Genomic DNA, 21,315 nt, shown 5'->3' with positions numbered 1-21,315 from the left:
ATGGTCTTAATTATCATAGGGTGTGCTGGGTTTTGTATGGAATTGTAAAATGGAAAAAGCTGTAGTGGCGAACAGGGCATATGACTTCTTATTTATGGAAAGCTCTGCCTTCACTAGCTTATTTGCATTTTTTTTTCTTTAATTTGTACCATGTTTGCTTTTGGGGATGGGAATGTCACGTTTGTGTGGCTGCTTGGGAGGGATGTGCCATGTTAATGCATGGTTCCTTTATCTTGCCAGTTTATCTACTGGCAATTTTATTGGTCCATATAAACTTGAGGATTTTTTCATTTAGAAGTTTTTCCACTAGTCTTTATCATTTTAATCATAAATTAATGTATAGGCAACCTTAGCAAGCTTTGCGGGTGTTAGTTATTTGAGAGATCTGGCTTAAAGTCTGAGGTCTGCAGTGTGTCACCATGAAGTGCTGACATGAGTGATGTTTGCAGCCGGAGAACACTGGAGGAGACCTCAAGGATGGGCAGCACCACTACGAGGGAGCCGTCGTCATACTCGATGCCGGAGCGCAGTACGGGAAGGTCATAGATCGTCGGGTGCGTGAGCTGTTCGTCCAGTCTGAGATCTTCCCCTTGGAAACGCCAGCCTTCGCAATCAGAGAACAAGGGTTTCGGTAGGTCCTTCCCTGCAGTGCCTCTGCCTGTATGTTCTGCTTGTTCCCTCTTTTCTGTCTGACAGTATCTGAGGATGTTGGCAGCAGTGGTAATTGTCTGGGTTTTTAAGTGCAATAGCTTTCATTGTAATGATGTTAATGATTGCATCTTTAGCTTATTCACAGAAATGGCTGAGTTTTGCTGGGGAAATTTGTGCAGCAATATAGATTTTGTATAATTGCTTCTTAATGTCTTAATGTCATTTTAATCATTTCCATTTGTAAGCATAATTTAAGAGATTGCGTTTTAAATATGTATCTGCAAAAATTTAGATGATCTTGCTGTTTTACCTGTTAAATTGGAGTAGCTATTGATCAAGAAAACAAGTTTTGTGAGTTTCAAAAGATGTTTTTCTTAGTTTAATTAAAAAAATAAAAATAATTAAATAACTAACTTGGATACTGAAGATATTGGGGTAAATCATGCCAAACTGTTTCTGGGAAGCAACTAAAAAAAACCAGCTGAAACTACCACACATTGTTTGTGGCAAGGAAAGGTCTCAAAATTTAGTGCTTTGTACATTCCTTTTTCTTGTTTTATTAGGCTGACCAGGGTATGCCTCTCTTGTGTGGGGAAAACAGATACCCTGAAGTCTGCAAACCATCAAAGACCTTACTTGTCAGTTGGGTACAAATCCAGAAATACAGTGCATGTGTACTTCTCGGTTGTGCCCAACGACAGATAAGACAGTGCTTTGCTGCAGAATTGCATTTTTCTAATCAATGGTAATTAGTTAACCAGTAAACAGTGTATTTTAGTGAGTCAAATAGGAGCTTATTGATCTCTTCTGAAAACACGGACCAGAAAACCCAGGACCTGTTTGGTCTATCAGGTAGCTGCTGTGTGAAGAATTTCTCTTTCAGAAATGTTCTGGAAAAATGTATTCTACCTTCTCTTGTCAGATCTTGTTTGCAATTCTCCAACAATCAAGTCTTTAAAAGTTGGACATACCTAACTAGTGGTTTAAAAAGAATTCCTTCATCTCCTGTGTGTTGGATTTCAGGTGTGGGTCATAGTACTAATGATGTTTTGTCTCAAACCTGTGCTGTATTGGTGCAGGTTTGTAGTGGTAAGGCCTTTTCCCCCTTTCTTTTCACAGCTGAAAGTTCTTCAAAATCTTGTGATTAGACCTGTTGGACTTGTTATTCCAAATAATTGCTTTCTAAAATGTGGCAAAACTTCTTCATTCAAAAGGTCACTTCTCAAGGTTAAGACAGTGGTTTCACGTTATCGGTTACCCAGTTTGGTCAATAAGCTGTGTGTCCATAGTCTCATTCAGGAAAGCTCAACAAACATTGGTGCTAGCTGTTGAGTGCCTTTATTCAGTGACTGCTGTAAAAAATGAGTTTGTGGTTTAACTGCAAGATTTAGAGAGATATTCCACATGCCATGGGAATAGTCAGGTTTCCACGTTACAGCTCATGCGTTGAACGGGTTAAGGAGCTGCGCTTCGGTCTGTGCTATGGTTTGAGACAGGCAGAAAGATTGAACATTTTGCTAAATTGTATTTACATGTTGTGTTTAAAAAGCCAGCTCCTCAATTTTCATAGTTTCAGATCAACCTCTAGTGGCAAGTTTCTTCTAAATGTGACGTGAACATTAGTGATTTCCACAAGGTACTGGTCCAAGGAGGTGCCGCAGTTGAGGGTTCTGCTGGCGTTAGTCTGAGTTCTGGCACCGTCTGAGCTCTGACGTGAGTCCTGAGGTCAGGGTATCAATGCATGCATTTTACTCTTGCTACTTTTACGTGGTTCCTGATGTGCCTTTAATCCATTGCAAATAGGCTTTCCAAAGCTAGGTCAGGTTGTTTTGGAAGTGATTTAAGGTAAACCGAAAAAAGGTAAATTCATACCAATGTGAGAAGCTATGTAAGAAATCACATGTTGTTGCAGTAAAACTTTCAAAATCTACATCCCATGCTAGTTTTAATTTCTCCTGGACAGTTGAGAAGATGCAGGTTCCTCTCTCACCCTTAATTATTTTTTTTTTCTTTTTCTTTAATACTTGGGCAGATTGGATAACCTTTCTGTATTCTGTGGGGTTTTAATCGGTACGGAAAAAGATTTTAAGACTTGTACTTTTTGAAAAGGACAGTGTATAACTATTTTGACTTCCCATAAAAATGGTCAGTTTGTAGGTATGGCTGTATTTCCTTTCATTAATACTGAATAGTGTTCTGTACATATGCCACTTAACTCCACATACCGAAGCATTTGCCTATTAGAAGCAGTAATACCACCAGACATTAAGAGTTTTCAGGCTCTTTCTAGCAGTGTCTGAGTTTAGGAAGTTCATCGCGTCTCCAGCTTGAACAGAAGTGCCTGTATGTGTACAGCAGGTACTAGTTATCAAGATTGTTGAGTGTAAAACTACACCTATGTCAGCTGTATGCTTATTCCAAAGCTCACTTGTATGTCGGATCTGCAGTGCTCTGGCTCTGAGGGGTGTCCCCATCCAGCCCTCTGCCTCGTCCCCTGCTTAGGGATGAGGAGCCCAGGCTGGGGGACATGGAGGTGGGCTGCTGGGGAGATCCAGCCCTACGTCGGTGGGAGGAGGTACCCTGTGTGACTGCAGTGGAGAGGTGGCGTTTGGTACGTGGGCTTGTAACTACATGATTATTTCTGCCAGTGGTACAGATGTAGTAAGCACACTGCCCATTTCTGCTGATGAAAAATAGAAAAATTCTATTTTGTCAGTCCTTGCATGATAAACACTAAATAATGCTAGAAGAAAGCTTTATTAGATGCGCTTAATCCTGTGTATGCAGCTTCTCTCTCTTCCCATTTTGCATTTCTCACTCTGAGTAACAGATTTGATGTTCTCTGTGAAATAAACAGTACGTGAGTCCAAGGTCTGGTACACCCGTGTTTGATCCTGGGCTGAAGCCAAAAAGCATTTCTCAACTGGCTGGTCCTTTTGCAGTTCATGATCTTGCAAATCATTGTGGTTTGCAAAAGCTCTCTCTTCCCCTTTGAAAAGATTTAATTTTCTGTTATAGTGTGAAGTATTAACTTCAGACCATAAATGCTTGCATGTATTGGACTTTTAATTCAAAACCTGTGGCTAATGCCATCTCACTTTGTAGTCAGGGTGGATTAAGGGGCATTTTCTTAGCAGCTCTAGAAGTTTGGGAGTCTGTTTTGTGAATGCAGCTCCCCTCCAGATAGCACAGACATCATGAAATATATATATCTTAATGTTAATACTCTGCATTTGATCCTAGCCATCTTGCTTCTCGTAGTTGACGATTCCTATGAGGAATTTAAAATAGAGTCACTTTTTAAAATTATTTATGTTTGACTCTGTTTAAACTGATGAAATACTTCTCTGGTAAGCTGCCAGTTTTGACAGCTTATCATAGCAAAGTTAAGCTATGTGTTAGGATGTCTGTATTAAAATTTATATTAGAATATATAGAGTTCTAAGAGTATTATGAGTCAATGTTTAAAGCAAATAAAGAGATTTTAAAGTAAACAATATATTTGAATTAATTTTCTCTTTATCTTTTGTCTGCAGAGCTATCATTATATCTGGAGGACCAAACTCTGTGTATGCAGAAGATGCACCATGGTTCGACCCAGCGATATTTACAATAGGAAAACCAGTTCTTGGAATCTGCTATGGCATGCAGGTGCTGCTGAGAGATATGTTTGCCTACAGCCATCTTCCAGGCCTCATTTCTGATACTAACTGAAGATGAGCTGCTAAAGGACTTGCTTTTCAAATATAAGCAGTATGCCACGTGTAAAAGATAGTCTTAAAGTGCTATTTTGTAAACTGAGCATACTGTGTATTCTTTTCTTGGCTCTGCCATGTCAATAGCATAAGTAGTTTTTCTTTGCTTAAGTGCTGTGAATTGAGTTCCATGCTGCCCTTTTCTTTTGTCGTAATCAATATAACCTGGCAGTCATTAACTAATTCTGTCTAGCTGGTATTGGAAAATGACCCCCTCGTGTACACAAGCGAAATAGTTTTTCCCTTTGGTTTTCAAGCATGCAGTGTTTCTAGCATAGTTCTTATGAGTGCTTAAACCCCCCCTTACAAAACACTTACTTGTCTTAAGACTGAGTGGTGATGCTGTAGTGATCTAGTATATCCAAGCTGAGTGAAGAAACACACTTCCAAGGAGACGGGGGATGGATTAGATGCATGACTTCTGCTTGTGCATTTTGTTTTTTTCCAGGGTTAGTGATTTACTAGGCCTTCAGAGGTGCTGAATAATGGCTGGAAAACTCCTTTAGAAAGGCTGGTAATTACGGAAACAGTGGTGGCACTCCCTGTTCTAAAGGGAAATGTGGGTTATTAAAATGTGCCTTAAAATGCCAAGCAAACTGAAAACCATGTTAGTTTGCCTCAAGCAGGGGAGTTCTTTAAGGCTGGATTTACAGAAATGAATGAAGTGTGTGTGTTAACGCGCTACTGCTTCATTGTAAAAGATTGAAATCAGTCAAGCGCAGTAGGTATAATATCAAACTAGGCCTAAAACAAAGTCTTAAATCTCTGAAAATTAAAGTAGTTGGGAGGTGAAACTCTAAAAATTTTTTTTAAGTTACCAGTCATGTTTATAAGGAAAAAAGTCTTTATTTTGAGAACTCTGAAATCTAAAATGCAAATATCCAATTCCAAATGACAAGGTGAGGTTTTAGAAAGAAAAACTTGGTTGAGAATTGTACTACTCTGATACAGCAAGGATTATTAACAGTCACAAAAATAACACTAAAGGAATAAACTTAAGTTTTTGACTGCTGCTTCAGAGCTGAGGAGCCTCATTTTGAGAAGTTTAAGTCTATCTGAGGCCCTCCACTAAAGGATAAATAAATCAGATTTTTGTTCTGGAGTTTAACTGGTTTTATGATAACTGGCCTCAGATACTCAGCTGATTTGTAGAGCAGGCATTTATAAGTGCAAGTATTGAATATGCATTATTTTGCAAATCTCAACCTATTGACTGCTGTTGTGGATTTCTGCTGTTCGTTGTGTATGGCACTGGTTGCCCAGCTATGCGGACAGAAGACCGGCAGAAGGGAATGAGCCCAGTACAGAACAATGATTAATTTTTGAAGAGAATTCTTACCATCTTGGAAGATGATAAATTAAATGAGTATAATAATGAAAACCTAGGTTGTTATGTATTGGAGGGCTAGAGATGTTGTCACTCATAGGCAGACTGAGTATAAAGTGATACTAATTGTGTGGTGCTTTCTCATGTAATGTTTTTATTTTGACAGATGATGAATAAGGTATTTGGAGGTACGGTGCACAAGAAGAGTGTTAGAGAAGACGGAGTGTTCAGCATTACTCTGGATAACACATGTTCACTGTTCAGGTACATAGACATTTTAAGTTATTGGAAATACCAGTCTGGAAATCAGTGGCTTGATGAGAGGAAGCTTATTTTAAAGAAAATAGCAAAATTGCACCCATGCTTGTCTGATAATTTCTAATAAAACTTTTACAGCTGTATTCACGAGTAAGCAATTAACTCATTTGAATAAACACTTAGGCATAACTTCTCAATCTACTCTGGAAATACGTATATATTTGCTTGGAATAGTGCGTAAACCCCTTGTTTCAAAATAGAACATCTTATTTGAGGCACCATAAAGTGTACCACAACATGAGGATCTCTTATATCCTTTTGCTGTGCAGTGTGTTACTCTTGTATTGGTTGGCACCCTTCCAATTTTTGAAAGGTAATAGAAAATCTGAAACAATTTGTTTTCTACCTTCCTTTAAAATTATTTTGTGATGTTTTATAAAACCAGAATTAGATTTCTTAGTAGTCTGTCAATACCTCTCAAGTTTCATGTAATAATTTGAACAGTTTACTTATACCTGGCATTCCAGTAACATTCCCCTGTAGGGCTACTGCAGAGCTTTATATGCTGCCTAAAGTCTGAGGTGCCCAAATTGTCCTGAAAACATTTGGTTTTGAGCAAGAAAACTTCATTTCATTGAAATAAAAATCAGGGCTCCAAGTATCCTGATTGACTCTAGATGGCTCTACAAGTCAAAGAGGGGATACTTCAGTATCAGTGGGTTTATCAAAAAAACACAAACCCTTCTGAATTAACATAAATTACGTCTTGCATGAAGGATGTGTTGTACAAGAACTTAAGCAGTTTCCAACAGAGGCATCTCGGAGTTGGAGATGACTATTTCTGGGAAGGAAATCCTGCATGTATTTCAAATGGGCCTATTTAATCAAGATGTTCCCTTATTGGGATCCCTAAGGGCTTCTCTTGGAAACACAGGTAGTTAGGTCTTTGGTTTTTTTGTGGTTTTTTTTTTTGTTTTGTTTTTTTTTTTTGATTGATTCTAGTTTTTAATCGTTGTTTAGGGGCCTCCAGAAGGAAGAGCTTGTGCTCCTCACTCACGGAGATAGTGTGGATAAAGTAGCTGATGGATTCAAAGTGGTTGCACAGTCTGGAAACATTATAGCAGGTATTTATTTTACACTGAAGTTGTCTTTTGATAGTATTCACTAAAGGAAAGAATATGGCAGACAGTAGTTGGAACCAAATGGGAACAGAATATCTCTGTTATTTAGTTGCCAAATAAGTGAATTGTTTTTAACAATTTCTGGTATGCATTTGCTTGAACCTTGTGCTGTTGTGATAATAAAGAAAGAAATAGACATGAAAATGAATGGTTCTGTTTTTAAATTGATAGTTAAAGGAAAAGTTAACTTTACTTTTACAGTTTGTTATTTTAAAGTATGTATGTGTTGTTTCTCTTTGAAATAAAATACTGTGTGCCATTAAGGCATGAGAGGGGAAGATGTGCTGTAGTGTGTAGCGTAAGCGGTGTTTGGTTTTTGCACCGTAACAGTACAAGTCAAACACTGTTTAATTATTAAAGCTTGATTAACTTTTTATTGTATTTAGTATTATTGCATGAATGTTCAACTGGGCAAAAATAATGTTGGTACTGAAAGCAGTGTTTTAAACATTGCACACAGATTGTCACAGAAAAATATAGGACCTTAGAATTTGGTTTTTGAAAGCTACTCAAATTATTGAATGCCAGTCAAACAGCCTCTTTGAGTCTCTTTCCTAGGAGATGGGAGACCTGGAAAGGTCTTAAGTTTGCTGAGCCTCTTAGTAAGATCTCAAAGTATTCACCTGGTACAGAGTTGTACCTTTCCTGTCCACAACACTTTCCTGTGCCATTTCCCATGGGCTCTTACAAAAGCCTGTGGCTCCTTGTGCTGAAGGAAGCAAAGAAACGCTGGTAGGGTGGTAGCCAGGCTTCCAGGAGCGAAAGAAATTCAGTGTTAGGTCAGAGGTTGGGACTCGATCTGAAAGTCCCTTCCAACCTAGACAATTCTATGAAGCACAGTGGTACTGTGTACCTGTGGGTCTAATGCAGGTCAGTGGAATTGGGGCAGTTTTCCTACTGCTTTTTAAAATCCTGATCTTATCACTTGGTGCAAGGTGCAGTATTGTGATCTGCTCAAAGTAACCCTCTAGAGGCTGTTAAAAAGAGAGCAGTGGTGCTCACAGGTGGGCTCCTGTAGGGATACTTGCCCAGCCCTTTTAACTGTGGGTACAGCTGTGTCAGTGTGGCTTGGTTGCAGGGTTGTATGAGGTATCATGTGGTGAGGAAAAAAATAATGTAATTGATTTCCTGTTTTCACAATGGTTTTCCTAGGATGTCTGCATGTTTTCCTTGGTTTCTGTGGGATTGTGTGTTCTAGATATGTAACAATACCCTTGTTCCTAATCTTAAACAGAATCTTTAGTTTTGATGGGTGATTTGTGCCAAAATGTGGCAGAATAAATCTCTCAAAGTGTATGCTTGGCTTCCTTGGCTATGCATTTCACTTCCTTTTTTTTTTTTGGTTACGCTCATTTTTTTGCACCAATGAAGGCATAGCAAATGAATCTAAAAAACTTTATGGAGCACAGTTCCACCCTGAAGTTAGCCTCACAGTGAATGGAAAAATGATCCTGAAGAATTTTCTTTATGATATTGCGGGATGCAGTGGTACCTTTACAGTGGAAAACAGAGAACTTCAGTGCATTCAAGACATCAAAGAGAAAGTGGGCTCATCCAAAGTCCTGGTAAGTTGATTGAATTGAAGCTGAAAGATTATTTCCAAAAGCCTGATAGAAACACTGACACAGTTACTGAGGTTAATTTGGAAAATGCAGAATTGTCATGATTTGTGTAATACAAGTTTTAGAAAGTTTGCAGAATTTGGGTTGATACGTTATTTGATAACTTGTTTTCTTCCAAATCATTGACTGTAAGACAATAGTCTGGTCTGTTCTTCATAGTTGTCTGAATTATTTCTTAGCACTTTCCCTGTAGACAAAATTTTGGTTTTCTATTTTCTTTATCCTTAGGTTTTACTCAGTGGCGGTGTGGACTCAACAGTGTGTACTGCTCTCCTGAACCGAGCTTTAAACCGAGATCAGGTCATAGCAGTACACATAGATAATGGATTTATGCGCAAGAGAGAGAGTCAGTCTGTGGAGGAGGCACTCAAAAAACTTGGGATTCAAGTTAAAGGTACCATAATTTTGTTAAGTATGCCTAATACCACTAATGATATGGCCAGTCTTCTAAAATGTATGCTTAGTGTTTTGTTTCAGTGATTTGAAATGATCTTTGCAGTTCTCAGACTTTACATACCAAAGCATGGTTGCTCATTTGGAACAACCTAAGCCTAGTCACAAAACTTCAAACCTGAATTTTAAGCCTCACTTATTTGATTGGAACATACAATGAACTGACCCATTCTTCAAGTTGTTGAGATACGGTATCTGCTATTGGGGCACAACAAAGCAGTGGATATCTGCCTCGCTCACTGGTTCTTAGTCACTTTTTTGCTGATGGATAAGTAATCCTTTTCAGCTGCTGCAAAACTCAATTTGATTGCAGTTTTCTTCAGTAGCTTGTTTAACAGTCCTCCACTGGGACTTTATTTCTTGTCCTGGATCTCTTTCTTCTTAAACTGTAAGCTCATTTGGGTGATTGAATTCTATTATAGCCAAAATTACTTTTTCAAGGCATGTTTTTCACTCTCCTGGCTTCTAAATTGGTGCATTTTAGTTGTTTTTGGAGTAGCTTGTTGAGAAGCAATAGGTTATGAGAGAGCAGAAGGTACCTTGTCATGGCTGATGAGAAGGTTTAGAGTTTTTTGGTGCTTGAAGTATGAGGAGGTCAGAGAAGACAAATTGTGTGTCTGAGTTCTGCAAACAATGAGAGCTTCTTTATACTGCCCGGCTGATTTATTTCATGAGTAATAGCTGCCTATTCCTGGGGCTGTGCATAAGTGCTGTTGTCAGGTATTCTCTTATGTTCTGGTCAGGAAGCGTGGCACTAGGTGAGCAATGCTTTCCACCAGCCTGACAGCGTGAAACAGTGCAGGGAGGTGGCATGTTACCATCTTGCAGATTGGGCTGCAATATCCTGATGCAGCAAAGACCGAGCTTTGTTCTGCACACTTTTTTTTTTTTTTAAAGTGGAAAATCTCTTATTCTTGCACTCTGTAAACCAGGCTGCCAGAGTAACAAATTGAGGGAATCCCTTTGCTGCAAATGCTTGTTCTGTAGGTCATGGAGTTCAGTGCTGCTAAAAGATGCCAAAGAGCCTGCTAGCTGATCTCTGCATTGAGAGCTTCTCTAAATTAAGCAGCATATAACGTACCATGAGTAAATAGTGCATCATTTAATTTTGGTTGCTGAAAGACCTTGGGGAAATACCATCCTGTAAACTATTTAAATAAAGCAAGTAAATTATAATCTAAGAGGGGAATCAAGAACTGAACCTTCACACTGTTGCCTAGCCTCATAATATGAAAAATATTGCCCTCTGGAGTAGGTTAATAAGAGAGATAAAATGCTTTTGTTACAATTAATTCTTGAGGGATTGAACAGGCCTATCTAGTGCAGTTAATAGTTAAAGGACTGGAGTGACTTTTATTTTCTTTTTCAAAGCAGTAAAGTGAAACTTATTTTTTGCAACTTTGGCAAAGCCAGTAAAGATTTTTTTACACAACAAATTCCTGTAACTTCATACAGTGGTGAATGCAGCTCATTCATTCTATAATGGTACAACAACTCTGCCCATCTCGGATGAAGACAGAACTCCACGTAAAAGAATTAGCAAGACTTTAAATATGACTACAAGTCCTGAAGAAAAGAGAAAAATTATTGGCGACACCTTTGTTAAGGTAATATTTATAATTACTTGTTGATTGCGTTTTTTTAAATGTTATGATTTCTAGATAAATCTGACTTTCATTCTAAAGCACTCAATGGCATCAGTGATCTTAAGCTGCGGGTGACCTAAGAAGCCTTTGATATGTTATCCTAAGCCTAACATTTTCAGCAGTCATTCAGTGGCCACAACGTGGTTCACAAGCATTGTACTAGATCCACCTTTGTGTTTAGATATTAGTTGGCCATTCATTTGGCCAGCCAGTTGGATATATTGGTTGGCCATTCATACCCGTTACATAAACTTCTATATAATGTTTTTTTTTTTTCCACCAAATTGATGGGTAACGTGAGTTGGGGCATGCTTCCGTTGCTTTGCTGAAGACGAACCATTTTCCATGTGTCAGCTCTCAGTGTTGATGATGCAGACCTTTGATAACTGAAAAGTAGATTGGAACACTTTTTTCTTTTTTTTCTCATCTTGCAGATTGCCAATGAAGTTATTGGAGAAATGAATCTGAAACCTGAAGAGGTTTTTCTTGCTCAGGGTACCCTCAGACCTGATCTCATTGAAAGTGCTTCCCTTGTTGCAAGTGGCAAAGCTGAAGTGATCAAAACTCATCATAATGATACAGAGCTGATTCGAAAGTTAAGAGAAGAGGTAAAGAAAAATGAGGATAGTGGTGTGTCCTGGTTCTCACAGATATGAAGCTGAGTATCAAAAATGAACAACTGTGTATTGCTGGTATAAGTGTCCCATGTTGATGGGACCCTATTCTGATGAGGCCCTTTAGACCTGCTAGTAATATTTTGCAATTTATTACACTTTTTTCTAGTTACTACATTCCCAAAGTAGTCAAAATTGTTTGTTTATTGTCTGGAATTGGATACTGAGGCAGATGTCAACAGACTGAACCTGGATTTATTCAGTGTTGAACAATGGTGTTCTCAACTGCAAGCTGAAAGCTGTTTCCTCACTCTTACTTTTTAACCCTCAACAAACCTGCATCCTAGTAAGGAAGCAGAGCAATAGCAAATGCCTGTAGCAGGAGAGTAGCTTAAGACTTCTCAGGTGACTTTATTCTGGTTCAGCTGGATGTAATTGGTCACTTATTCCTTCTGTTGTATCTTGTTCTGAGCACCAGTCAATGGGTAACCTTTAGGTGCTGATAGTCCAGATCTGGCACATTATGGATTCAGGCAAGAGCGGTGACAATGCCTTAATGAAAACATAATCAGCTCCTGTTGAGAGAGAGGGCCAAAATTCTCCTTCTCTTGAACCTCTAGTAGGTTCATTCAGCACTGCAAGCATAGTATTCTCCTCTCTCTTGAGAAGAGCGTGAGAACGATACATTTAAATGGGTTGAAATCTAGGGATAGTTCCTTTGCGTACCTGCAGGGATGAGTTGTTTTTATTCTTATGCAGCTTCTGCATCATGTCACTAGTAACCTGATCGGCTCTCTGCCAGCAGTATGCTGATGGCACACAATCTGTTTGCCAGTTGTCAATTTAAGAAGCCACAAATCTTTCTGAAACGGCCCAACGTGGACATCTATGGATGAGGTTGAAGATGATATGAACACAGGAGGTTGAACTGTCTGAAGAGCCCAAGTCCTGTCCCTTTGATTGTACTCCTGATCGGTCTGTTTAGTCCAGAGTCCAGAAAAGCTTTCTGAATACCTTTCTTGTGCAGAACTCTTAACTATTAGCATATGAAGCAAATGTCAGAAACTGCCTTGTTTTGCCTTTTCTAACATTAGACATCATGTAATAGCCCTGTTGGAAAGTGCTCCATTATTAGTAAGTGCCCAGCCATAGAAAATAACTGTTACTGACCTGCACTTCTAATACAGTACAAAGTATTTTCAAGGCTTTTAGATTGGTTTGAACGTCTCGGGAAGAGAAGAAAGGTCTGAATTTCTGAAGACAGTCAGAGCAGGCTTGACTTACAGCTATATTTACACTGATTGAGCCATTGATACTTCTGCCACAAACTTAAACTTCCTTGTCTTAGCCTCTGTCCTGCAACTGTTTTACAAAGCCCACATTCATGTGTACTTTTCTTTCCAGGGCTTATGCAAGTGTTGGCAGCCAATGCTGTGAAAAGCAGGCCAATTTGACTGCCGTAACCTAAACATTTGAGGCTTTTTGTTTGAATATGTAAGCTGGACTCTAAATTACATCTCTTTTTTTTTTTTTAAGGGTAAAGTAATAGAACCACTGAAAGACTTTCACAAAGATGAAGTGCGAGTGCTAGGGAGAGAACTTGGTCTTCCTGAAGAACTGGTTTCAAGGCATCCCTTCCCAGGTATGAGAGTCGGTCTGTGCTACTTAGTGAAGGGCTATGGATCACATCAATATTGTTTAGAATATATTTAACCTGTAGAATAAATCTATGTTGAAGCCTAAAACTTAACCTCTAAACAGGAAAAAAATTGATGGATTTGTTAGTCAAGCAGGATCTCTTTTTCAGGAAAAGAACATTGGAGAGGAGCTTTATCATGTATAGTGATTAAAGGAGAAGCTTTATAATTGAGTTTGCTTTTAGCTGTATTTGTTTCTTTTTAGTTGCATAAGCCAAAGCAAGAATTATCAGTGAAGAGAGCTGAATGCTGCCTGAGCTGTCAGATGTATCTTACTTGAAATAATGGTCTATATCTACCTGTCATTCTAGGGAGCATTTGCTGTTTTGAAAATGATTGCATGGAAAATAATGACAGTTCTCCACCAGGAACCGTCAAAGTATATAATACAGCAAAGCCCACATCCTTTTAAGGGGGTTATGTTTTTCTGTCCATGTGTTTTAAAATTGTCCTGCAGGGTGTGTCGTAGTCTCTGGCAGAGCGCTTAGGCTGTTCTGCTAATGTACCAGCATCGCATGACATGCAAGAAGCTGTCTTCAGGCACTTCCAGTAAATTGCGTGTGCTTTTGTATTAAGTAACTAAAAGGTCAAATAGCTGATAGGGGTCTTTAAAATCAAGGGAGACTCAACTGTGTGTTATAACCAACTCTTTCATCCCAGTTGCCTAGTGAAAGGAAGGAGGAGATTCCTGTTCATTTCGGCTTACCATCTACCACACTTCATCACCACTAACTGCTGCTTTACACAACCATCCAATTTAAGGTGTAGGTAAATAATGCTTAAATGTACCGAACAGAAATACAGTTCTGGAGTAAACTGCTTGTGTATTATTTGGTTTTTTGTCTTGCAGGGTGTTAAGATAATTGAAGTATAGGTACAATGGCAAAGCGTGCCGTAGTCAGTGATTGACTGCTGTTCCAGATGCTGTCGCATTTTTAGATGAAAGTCAGCTTTCCTGTTATTTAGTATAATGTTTTTTCAACTTTGCATTTCAGGTCCTGGTCTAGCAATTAGAGTGATATGTGCTGAAGAGCCTTACGTGTGCAAAGACTTTCCTGAAACAAACAACATTTTGAAAATAGTTGCAGATTTTTCAGCAAGTGTTAAGAAGGTAACAAAATTGCTAAATTTTAATATGCATAGAAGTAGTATGAGCATTCTGTAGTTGGCTGCAATGAGGTTTAAGCTGCTAAATGTTTAAAACTACTTACTTGTGCTCCTTAAGGAGTAATGCATTCTAGTGCATTCACTTGAAGCCATTCAGTATAGTACAGTAGAATTTTTTTCGCCATGACTGGTGCAAGTGTTAACTTATGGAAAATTGAAGTTTATATACCTCTCAATAGTAAATAAATTTTGTTTTAGTTAAACTTTGTGCAGATGAGGATTTCTGGAGACTTTACTCCCTAAAATAATTGCAGCTTTCTATTTGCATGCCCTAACGTCACTAATGTCTAAATTTAAGTGCAGGAGCGAGGAACTAGTGCTCACCAGGTGTCCTGAACAGAAACCTGAAGTTGTAATCAATGATGTTTAAGTTCTTGATCTCTTAATTGTTATAACCTTCACGATTACTGTAAGCTCACTTGAATTAAACTGCAGGCGGCTGGAAAGGTGTTAGCAGAGGCCTGCTTGAAGTCTTAACTTCAAAACGACTTCCAAAACACCAAAGGGGAGTAGTTCCTTGAAAACTTGAACGGCAGTGTAGTGTAAAAGGATACTGCTTCGTTCCGTATCTGAAATAAACAACAAAAATGAAAAGCATAGCTTTGTGAAAGAGAATGAGCCATACCTTCTGCCTTTGGAGAGGTTCAGCTTAAACTACATGCAGCCCAAATTAAGTAAAACTGCTTTTGCTAGAATTTAGTTGTTAAATGAAGGTTGTCTTTTTTCTTTTTAAATAGTTCCAAGGGGTAAATGTGGACTACATTTAAGCAATCAGCTACTTACAGTGCAAATAAAATTATTATTTATAAGTTCTATTTGTGTGCTTGGGGACTTTAATTAAAAATTACTTCTCTGCATCATTGCACAGCCACATACTTTGCTGCAAAGGGTCAAAGCGTGTACAACCGAAGAAGACCAGGAGAAGCTGATGCAGATTACAAGCCTACATTCACTGAATGCCTTCTTGTTACCAATCAAAACTGTGGGAGTGCAGGTAAATGGATTCATGCCACGGATGTTCTGAAAGCTGTTTCTTAGCAGTGTGGCAGGCAGTGAAGCATAATAATTGCTGCTTTAAGACTGAATGAAAATAAAGGGCTTGACTCAAGAACATAAGCTTCAAGTGACTGTGATACCTCTGTTATTGTCATTTGTCAGTGCTGGTGTAGTGCAAAGGTGTCAAGACATTGGAATAGAGACTTGAGTAAATGCAAATACACCTGAGTGTATTTGAGAATGTCATTGAGATTGGATAATGCTGGTCACTTATAAGCAGTTTCTTCACGGCTTCGTAACTTGTTTAAGGCTGAGGAGTCCTATGCTAAGTTGGTCAAAAACCCTCTACTTCCTACATTTGAACGTGCTTGTTGCCCTTTCTTGTACTTTTTCGAATTGTACTATATCCTTGTCAGGAAGAAAGCAGAGCAGTGCAGGCTGTTCAGGATATGGGAGCACTTGACTGTGCAGTGGCATAGTGTTTTCTTTCCTTTCACTCCTTTGCTAATGCCACTGGAATTTTTGTGGGCTGTCCTTCGTATTTGGTTTGTGTTTCTGTTGCCAAATGCTGAGCTGGCATTCTCATTGATTTGCATGCAGTAGCTTGGAAGATTTCTTTACTGAGTAGTCATAGCTGTAAAATACCTTTCTTTGCTTTATCAGTATTGAATTACATCTTTTATTATCAGCTGCTTAATCTTGTGTGTCTGTTCTGTAACTGCGTGCAGTCAGCTTTTCTTACTATTTTAAATAGCAATATCATCAGCAGATTTTTACTCTTCATCACAGGCTTTCTTCAGATGGTGCTATCAAAATAACGATACACAATCAATTGCTACGCTTAGGTCACCTTATATGAATCTTCCCATTCTGAAAGTTTTTCTTTTATATGCTCTTGTTATCTTATAAGCTATCTGTCTTATTCTGTATTTTGTCTTTCACTTGGTATCTCTTAGTGTACTGATTTCACCAGCTTACTGACTGCTAAATGTATAGCAGTATAGTCCTGGACACAAAATATAGTCCTGGAACCCACGGGATGAACTCAGGAAGGTATTGTGAACTATTTTGGCAACAAACTTCACGTTCAATTCTTTTTTTTTTTTTTTTATAGGGTGACTGTCGTTCATATAGCTATGTTTGTGGGATCTCTAGTAAAGATGCTCCACACTGGGAATCTCTTATGTTTCTTGCCAGGCTCATACCACGCATGTGCCACAACATAAACAGGTAAGTGTTTTGAATTGTCTTTATTTCTAATGATCTACTTAATGTATTGAAGTTTAGCATGCACAAGCATTCTCCGGTTTAATCTATGGTAGAAATTTTTTTGTATGTTGGACAGATTTAGCATACAGAGATTACAAATACACAATAAATCAAAAAGTAAGTTTATTTCTGGAATTCTAGATTGAAAAAGAAATTAATAGCCTATCTGCTTTTTTTTTTTAAACACTTGATTAGACAACATGTGTTGCTGTCTATGTGATGTAACTTATGCAAAATCTTTTTTGACAGATTCCAAGCCTGTTGTTGAGTTGTGATGTCATGCAGTGCTTTTTTTGCTTTGTGTCAAAAAGGGAATTTACGTGGGACTGTCAGTTCTAATGGCCCATAGGAAAGCTCCAAAGCTGGGCAGTTTAATCTAATTGAGCTTCTTTTTGTGAATAAGCATTTTTCTAGCTACTTGAGTCTATAACTTTTCTAGCAGCTGCAGTTGCTTAGATATTAAATCAGTTCTGGGGAATGCATATCCTCATTGCCTGGCTGGAGACTTTCTGATGAAACTGCTTATAATTGCGTATAGCAAAACTTAATTTTGTCATGTAAGTGACGCCTACTGAAAGAGGTGTTATTCTTAAAGACAAGATCTTGAATTGCAAGCTGATACTTTAAATGCAGAGGGAACAAAAGAAGGTATAAAATCAGGATTGCGTATACAGTTTCAAAGTATGTGCTGGATTTACAGCATTGCTGTCTTCTTTAAGCTCTTTTGGATTTAATACTACCCTCCTGAATATACCACATCTCTGGGAGTTCTGCTGTACCAGGGTATGTTTTCAGAATCTTTCATTGCTGTTTACAGGGACACTGAAGCTGGCAGTTTGAGGAGTGCACTGAAATAGTTGGTCTTCTGCCCAGCTATGCTTGCAGACTTTATATTACAAACAAAAATACAGAATGTAAAGCTTGCATATTTTTCTACTTTGGATTTTAGACAAGTATTCTTGGTTTGTGTCTACAAACTCAAATAACTCGTGTGTATATGCCATAGTAAAACATTGTATGAGACCCGTCAGACAATATTATACTTTGCTTTTTGTTTTGCAACTTAGAAAACACAAGGAATGAGATCTAAAAAAAAAAAGGCTGGTTTTGAATTCGGAAGATATTTTGTTATAGATGTAGTTATGTGGATTTATAAATTGCAATGTTAGTGCCATGTGCTGAAAACACATCTATTTGTTAACAGTAAGGTTTATTATTTAATGGTATTTTTTGGTGGTTTTGTATTAGGAGAGAAGATAGAAATTGTAAGCACTTATTAAGTAGCTTTCTCAGAATAATCTTACCGTTTACTGACATCAAAGTAAAATTGAAAAAGCACTCTTTGTGATGCCCCTGAGTTAGTATTTCTTTTTTTTCAAAGGAGTATTCTCTTGAGTAAATAATATTGTGGCTATTGCTAGTCTCTAGCAAACCGAAATAAATTAGTATGTTTGACTTCCAAAGCTAGTAGGCATGTCACATTTATAGAATATATGCATGAAGTTGTATTAAGCTCTAGTTAATTAACTAAGGAGCGCAATCAAATATTATGCTCTTTTTCCTAGTTTTATTTTCTCACTGCAGTACTAAAGATGCAGTTTTTAGGCAATCTGGTTTATTCCGTGCATGCAAAATGTTATTTTTCTACCATCCTGTTTGTTTTCCAGAGTTGTGTATGTGTTTGGTCCACCAGTTAAAGAACCTCCTACAGATGTCACCCCCACTTTCCTGACAACAGGAGTCCTCAGCACTTTACGTCAAGCTGATTTTGAGGCTCACAATATTCTCAGGGAGTCTGGTAGGTACTTCACCTTATCCCAGGGATTAGACTCTTGTTTCAAGATAACTGCAAACCTAACTGAGTATAATTATAGTAGTACTGTCAAAAGCTTCTTGAATATCTCCAAAGCAGTGATAAATTGATGGGATAACAGGCAAAAGCCTCTGAAAATTGTAGAAGGTGATAGCTAAAGGACAGGAATTGCTAGCCTTTCTGCTAGCAGAATTAATTTTAGGGGATTTTGGAAGATGGAGGCTTGCCTCTGATGTGTCCTGAAGCTCAGAGGTGTAGCTTCACTACAGTGCAAACTTCTGCAGAAAGTAGTTAGCCACAGCTGAAAGTCAACCAAATAACTTCTCTGTTCTGACAATCTCAGCCATCAGTATTTACCTGAAGTAAATAAACTGTGTAAAGAATCTTGACATGGTTTTTAAATCATGGTGTTTCTGTGGAAAGAAGGGAGCCCAAATACTACGTTTCTAACAGTGTTGATGCTTACTACCTGTGGTGGTTTCATATTTCTTAACTTAAAATAAAAACTGTGGTTGTAAACCCAGCTGCTTCAGAGCAGCAGACGGTAATACTTCAAACCCTTAACATCCAGGGAGCATTCAATACCCTGAGATACAGTACCCAGGCAGAGTCTGGGAAGATAGTAATTCTGAGGCTCGGGGCTTTTTTTTTTTTCCCCACTTAATTACATTTGAAGATGCGATATGTGTGGGAAGCAGTTCATCAAACTCGCCTATAGTTTGTATAAATCAAGTTATAGAAGATACCTCTTTTTAAAAATATATACTCTGTTTGCAAGGCTGTCTTACCATAATTTGTACAAAAATAGCCCCGAAGGGTGAGGATAACACTGTCAATTGTGTTTGTAAAACTGTAGAAGTGTTTCGCTGACTTTTGGTGACGCTTGGCTTTGTGTGAATGAATCGCTCCCAAAAATAAGACTTTGAGTTATCATTTAGTGAAAAAGACTCCCTGTACCAGCAGCTCAGGCCGGTGCTAGCGGAGGGTGAGAGCCTGCATCAGTATTAGACTGGCTCTGCAGGCTGCCGCACATCTGAATCTCCAACTTTTAGATCATTTAAACAGCAAAATTAGGAGGTCTGTGTATTGGCTTTAAGAAGGAGATATTTAAAAAAAAAACACTTGTGAGAGATGGTTGTCTGGAGTTACCCATCAACCACCAGCAACAAGGCTACTTAAGAGCTTTCTCTTAAATATGTCAGAGACGCAGCAATACTTCTGAAAGACTATTGGGCTTGATATGGGGTTAGATAAAACCCCGTGGTTATGTTATGTGGGAAGGAAAGTAAATCTTAAATTGCATTCACATCAAATTACAGGGGTAATGGAGGTTAACTGGTTTTGTTCTGCATGCCTGCAAATGCTGAAGATTCTTTCAAGTGGCAATTTGAGTAGTTTTAGTGTATGCACCACTAATTACATAATTGTATAATGAGTGTGATCTTCTGAGGAGTGGTAGCAGTAGCAAAAAGATCTCAGAAGATGTAAATGTAGCTCCTAGTATATAGTTTGAAGTACACTTGGAAAGTTCTGTAAAACTTCTATCACGTTGGTGTCTTTAAGCCAAATTAATGCACTTTGTACTATTATTTTCTGAAGGTTATGCTGGAAAAATTAGCCAGATGCCAATAATACTGACACCGTTGCATTTTGATCGGGACCCCCTACAGAAACAACCTTCCTGTCAAAGATCTGTGGTTATTCGAACTTTTATTACAAGTGATTTTATGACTGGTATCGCAGCAACTCCTGGTAATGAGGTTCCAGAAGAGGTAATACGGGTTTTGAAGTTTCTTTTCAACATGAGCTAGTATTGTAGATGGCTCATTTTGACTTTCTTTCCTCTCTCTTGATTGCTTGCTTTGCCTTTGACTTTATAGCAATTTTTTGGGTCTTTCATAGTATTCATTAGGAAGAATATGATGGTGGTTTGGGGAAAAAACTAACAAAATGGGGAGCTGGCAGATGGGTGTGATAGGCTTAAAGGCTTTCCAACAGACTTGAGCCAAAATACAGTCAATGGAAAAGAAAGAATACTCCAACTATTCCTGGGATTTTGAAATTAATTTTTTGCATTAGTAATTGGAAATGACCTGACTTACACAATTGCCCTTGATCCCCACTTCTGATTTTACCAAAACCTGCTGTTTAATATCTCAAAGTATGCTGTTTTCTATTTAGGTCACTAAAAGGATTTAGGAGTCAAGTTCAGGCATATTTTTCTGGGAAGCTTTATTCATGTCCAGTTTCAAGTACTTCATTTCTCTGGGAATGCAGTGTAGAGGAAGAACAGAATTTACTTTTGTTTTAAACATACTTTAAAAGTGTATAGACATTGTTTAGTAATTTTATGTAACTGAAGTCTTCTACTTTAAGGAAGCCTATCCATTTAAAAAGAAATGGTTCAAGGTTAAGTTACCATGTAAACTATTTCATTATATAAAATGAGGATTCATTTGACCTTGAAGTTTGTGTTTAAAAAAACCCCAACAACCCACAAACAAAACAACCAAACGCCACAGAACCCATAGCCAAAAAAAACCCCCTGTGTTCTTCAGAATGTAAAATGGTCACTTTAAGGCTAGGTAATAATTTGGTAACAAAATAAAGCTTGTGGAATTTATGGGGAAAAAAATCCTATTTGATTAAATTTTTTCTGTGTTTTTCCATGGAGAGCTATGCATTGTTTAATTTATGCTTGCACTATAAGATGACATGTCATCTAAGTGCCAAGTGTGAACTGTGGGATTTTTTTAAAGAAGCTGAACTTCTAAGGGTCAGCAAATTCTCATTTAGAATACTTTTGCTAACGTGGATTAATAGTGAGCTCCAGAGAATAACTCTCAATGGAAACTCTTTCCTTTGG

At 38.1% G+C, this 21,315-nt stretch overlaps 1 protein-coding gene across 1 annotated transcript in view; it reads left to right on the top strand.

Moving 5' to 3' along the window:
• The window catches only part of GMPS (guanine monophosphate synthase), a 30,114-nt gene that overhangs the window by 4,958 nt on the left and 3,841 nt on the right, over nucleotides 1-21,315 (top strand). Inside the window, exons 2-15 of the mRNA XM_074153420.1 lie at nucleotides 450-631; nucleotides 4,188-4,302; nucleotides 5,900-5,997; nucleotides 7,012-7,115; nucleotides 8,544-8,737; nucleotides 9,023-9,188; nucleotides 10,703-10,854; nucleotides 11,328-11,501; nucleotides 13,044-13,149; nucleotides 14,200-14,315; nucleotides 15,240-15,365; nucleotides 16,482-16,597; nucleotides 18,304-18,434; nucleotides 20,049-20,221. Of these exons, the coding sequence (XP_074009521.1) occupies nucleotides 450-631; nucleotides 4,188-4,302; nucleotides 5,900-5,997; nucleotides 7,012-7,115; nucleotides 8,544-8,737; nucleotides 9,023-9,188; nucleotides 10,703-10,854; nucleotides 11,328-11,501; nucleotides 13,044-13,149; nucleotides 14,200-14,315; nucleotides 15,240-15,365; nucleotides 16,482-16,597; nucleotides 18,304-18,434; nucleotides 20,049-20,221 (1,953 nt within the window). The remainder of the gene's footprint in view (nucleotides 1-449; nucleotides 632-4,187; nucleotides 4,303-5,899; nucleotides 5,998-7,011; nucleotides 7,116-8,543; nucleotides 8,738-9,022; nucleotides 9,189-10,702; nucleotides 10,855-11,327; nucleotides 11,502-13,043; nucleotides 13,150-14,199; nucleotides 14,316-15,239; nucleotides 15,366-16,481; nucleotides 16,598-18,303; nucleotides 18,435-20,048; nucleotides 20,222-21,315) is intronic.

The sequence above is a fragment of the Numenius arquata genome, chromosome 9, assembly GCF_964106895.1.
Source record: "Numenius arquata chromosome 9, bNumArq3.hap1.1, whole genome shotgun sequence".
NCBI classification, from domain to species: Eukaryota; Metazoa; Chordata; class Aves; order Charadriiformes; family Scolopacidae; genus Numenius; species Numenius arquata.
This window is presented reverse-complemented; position numbering and strand designations above follow the sequence as displayed.